This window comes from Vespula vulgaris, chromosome 2 (genome assembly GCF_905475345.1).
Source record: "Vespula vulgaris chromosome 2, iyVesVulg1.1, whole genome shotgun sequence".
Taxonomy (NCBI): Eukaryota; Metazoa; Arthropoda; class Insecta; order Hymenoptera; family Vespidae; genus Vespula; species Vespula vulgaris.
In genome coordinates, this window is record NC_066587.1 from 4,378,356 (window position 1) to 4,381,872 (window position 3,517).

Consider the following 3,517-nt stretch of genomic DNA (forward strand, 5'->3'; position numbering starts at 1 on the left):
TAACACAGTTTTAAAATTTTATTTACAAATTTATAATTCTATAATCATAAGAATTATAATTTTTGCTTTCCATATTTTAATTTGTTTTTTAATTTCTTTGCATTTATGCCATACATTTTCAATCTAGATGCATCTAATGTAGCTATTTGATTATCTGGCTCATCCTTTTTATTCCTTTTAAATTTCTTTTTATCTATTTTGGATTTCTTTGTTTTCTGAATGGTATGTTTTTTATTCGAATTAAATCTATGAAAAACTGTCTTTACATTTGGTACCATTTTCTCCACGTATTTTTTATCAATCTTCGAATCTATTTCTGCTTTTTCGACATTATTCTGTTGAACATTTTTAATATTTTTTATTATCTTATTGTTAATGATATCATTTGTTTTTACTTTCTTGGATTCAGTTTCACTGGAATGTTCCTTTTCCTTTCGCTTTCGCTTTTTATTGCTTTTCAATTCCGTAGTATTGGTAAGTGTCGTACTTTCATCATTATGGAATGCCTCTGTAATTTCTTTTGTTTCCACATTTTCGCTAACTACTATTTGAACAGAATCATCATTACTATTTTTCACATCTTGCGAAAGAATATTATTAGCGGTAACATTATTAGATATAATGGAATTTTTCTTTTTACGTCGACGTTTCTTTTTTGTTTCATTCGTTGATATTTCACTCTCATTAGGTACTTCGGGCTCTTCAGGACTATCAAAATTATAAAATAATTATATATAAAAACGAAATAATATTATTTCATAATATAAATATATTATGTATTAAAAAAACTTACGCATATAAACTTTTAAGTATTTTCCGTTTCAATGTTTCATTCTGAGCCTTTCGTTGATATTCCTTGACATGTGTTTGTTCTACGTGTTCAGGCTTATATTGTAAAGCTTTTTTCAATGAACACCACTTGTTTAATTCTTTATCATCAGCCGTTAATATCTTATTAAAAAATAAAATATTTTCATTAAATATTTAAAGCAACATTATTTGTCCATATTTATAAATCTGTACATATGATTCTTACTTCTTCAACTGTTAAACCATAATCATTTGGAACAACTTTCCTATATTTAAATCTACATGGTAGATCACCAATCACATCTTCATAATCTAACCCATAATACTGATCAAAGTATTCCTCATAGGATGGATGTTTTATTGGATCAAATTTTGGTTTTTCTTTTGCTATAATTTCAGCGAATCTAGTACGTCTTCTTCGTTTTTTCTTTTTTGTTCCCTCCACTAATTCTGATTGCAAATTCTGTGTCTCATCGTAATCTGCATCCATCTAGTATCAAAATATGAAAATTAACACTATGATATATCATGAATTAATAATTCAGAATATAAAATTGTTACATTGAAGTCTGGATCTTCACAATGTGGTGCATCATATTCATTATCAACAATTTCATCAACATGGGGATCAAAATCGTCCCAGTTTTTATCAACCCCTAATTCTTCATCAATATCAGGAAATTCAGGTTTTATATCATTTTCTGGTGCAGCATAGTATTCTTCATCAAAAATTTCTGTCATCTTTCGATCATGTTCTGCTGGATCAAAATCTCCGTCCAAATCGATATCATTAAAATGTATATCATCATTTCCTATAAACAAAGCAATAAACTATTCATCTAATAATTTTTGTTACAATAACTATCACTTAAATACTTTCACTTATAATTTATACCTGTTATTTCTTTAAGTTTTTCTATTTTCTCCTCTATTTCTTTCCTTTTTAATGCCTTTAATTGTTTTAACTCCTCCTTCTTACGTGTTTTTTCTTCTTGCTTTCTTTTTTTTAATTCTATTCTCTTTTGTGCTCTACGAGTATCCTTTTTTCTAAGTGAGCTCTCCATTGTACGTGGATATCTATAAAAATAAATTATATATAAAGAAATAAATAATTAAAATTAAATAGGATTACTTATTAATAATCACATACCTTTTAATAAATTCCTGATCAGGTTCTTCAAACCTGAAATTATATTTATGTTCAAATTCTTCTTGCTTATTTATTTGGTTTTCATCTTCTGATAAATTTTCATCACTATCATGAACCATTTCATTATAATTTAAATCTTCAATAGAAGATTGTGTATTTAAAAATTTATGATTAAGCACATAATCTCGTAAAAACTTTTCATTTGGATCTAATTTAGGATCATTCCAAAAGTCACGCAACGGTTTTAATTCTTCTTGCTCTTTAGGATCGATATCCTTCTGTTGTCCTTTTAACCATTCTTTATAAGCTTCTTCTTCCTGTATAATCAAAAAACATTAAATATATAAGGTAACTATCATAATTTCTATTTCAGAATAAATATAATAATTAATTTACCTGCTGTTTCTCTGTTTCACTTTTTTCCTTTGGCTTTAAAAGTTCAATATCTTCATCTTCATCATTAAGTGCTTTCTTAAAACTTTCTTTAAGTAAACGTTGCTCTTCTATATATGTTGGATCTTTCTTCTGTTCTATTTCAATTTCATCTTCAGTGTCACTATATTTTCCTTCTCTTTCAGTTATAATTCTACGTTCATAGTCTCTTAGAAACATAGCTTTTTCTTTTTTCTTCTTTTTCTGTTCATCATTTTTTTCAGCTTCATTTGCTTGATCTTCTATGTTATTAAAAAATATTGTCTTTTTATCATAAATAAGAGGATCTTTTTTCTTCAAACGAGCTAATGTTCTATAAAATTCTTTATCAAATTGTTCATTTAATTGCTAGAATCAATTGTTATCAAATTAATAAGATAAAAATTAATATTCAATAAATACTGAAATTTTATCACATACATCTCCTTCGCTATCCTCTTCGGAAGAACTGGAACTAGAATCGGATTCAACTTCTTTATCTAAACTTACAGCAGTATTCAAATCTACACCATACTTTGTTTTCACTACATTAGCAACACAAATAAAATATTTATTAGGAATTATTAAAAATTACATACATAACAATATATCGAGTTATAAATGCTTACACTTATTAAGTTCTTCCTTTTTACGAAAATTATCATAATTCTGAGCATAATCCGTATTTACTTTTAACTCTCCATCAGAGTCGGAATTATCACAAGTAAACAATGTTGGCATTGTCACTTAAATATATAAAATAATTTTTACAAAATTAAAAAGCAGATATATTTCCATATATTACTCTACCCTGCCATTTAGGTTAGATCAGGTTAAATCCGCCATGTGTCTGTATAATGTAGAACAGTGCCTCGACCGCAGCGACATCATTAAATAGCACAAAAAGTATGAATAACTAATAAAAACTATACACGTAAATATATATAATAAAAACATTTTATTAATAATTCAGTATTAATATTGTATAAGTTGTAATTCAGCGCAATTTCAGTTTTTGATAAATTTTCAATAATTTAAATAATCTTTAATATACGCGGAATACAAAAAACTAATATTAAAACAATAATATATTCGTTTAACGATACAAAGAAAGTAACGCGAGAAAAAGTCAAAATTATTTTAATT

The 3,517-nt window shown here is 26.3% G+C and overlaps 1 protein-coding gene across 1 annotated transcript; it reads right to left on the bottom strand.

The window, feature by feature from the left end:
• On the bottom strand, positions 1-3,228 carry LOC127072587 (protein KRI1 homolog). Its single transcript, XM_051013100.1, has 9 exons — positions 3,001-3,228; positions 2,813-2,916; positions 2,357-2,740; positions 1,961-2,277; positions 1,706-1,887; positions 1,372-1,622; positions 1,037-1,300; positions 794-951; positions 1-708 (listed from the first exon to the last, which is right to left on the bottom strand). The coding sequence occupies exons 1-9, from the start codon at positions 3,110-3,112 to the stop codon at positions 54-56; spliced, it is 2,427 nt and encodes an 808-aa protein (XP_050869057.1). The 5' UTR covers positions 3,113-3,228; the 3' UTR covers positions 1-53.
• Positions 3,229-3,517: the final 289 nt, after the last annotated feature.

Coding starts and splice junctions, on each gene's coding strand:
- LOC127072587 (XM_051013100.1), bottom strand. CDS start 3,112: ATGCCAACATTGTTTACTTGTGATAATTCCGACTCTGATGGAGAGTTA. Junction 2,278..2,356: donor GTGAAACAGAGAAACAGCAG/GTAAATTAATTA, acceptor TTGATTATACAG/GAAGAAGAAGCTTATAAAGA. Junction 1,301..1,371: donor GTGAAGATCCAGACTTCAAT/GTAACAATTTTA, acceptor TTTTGATACTAG/ATGGATGCAGATTACGATGA.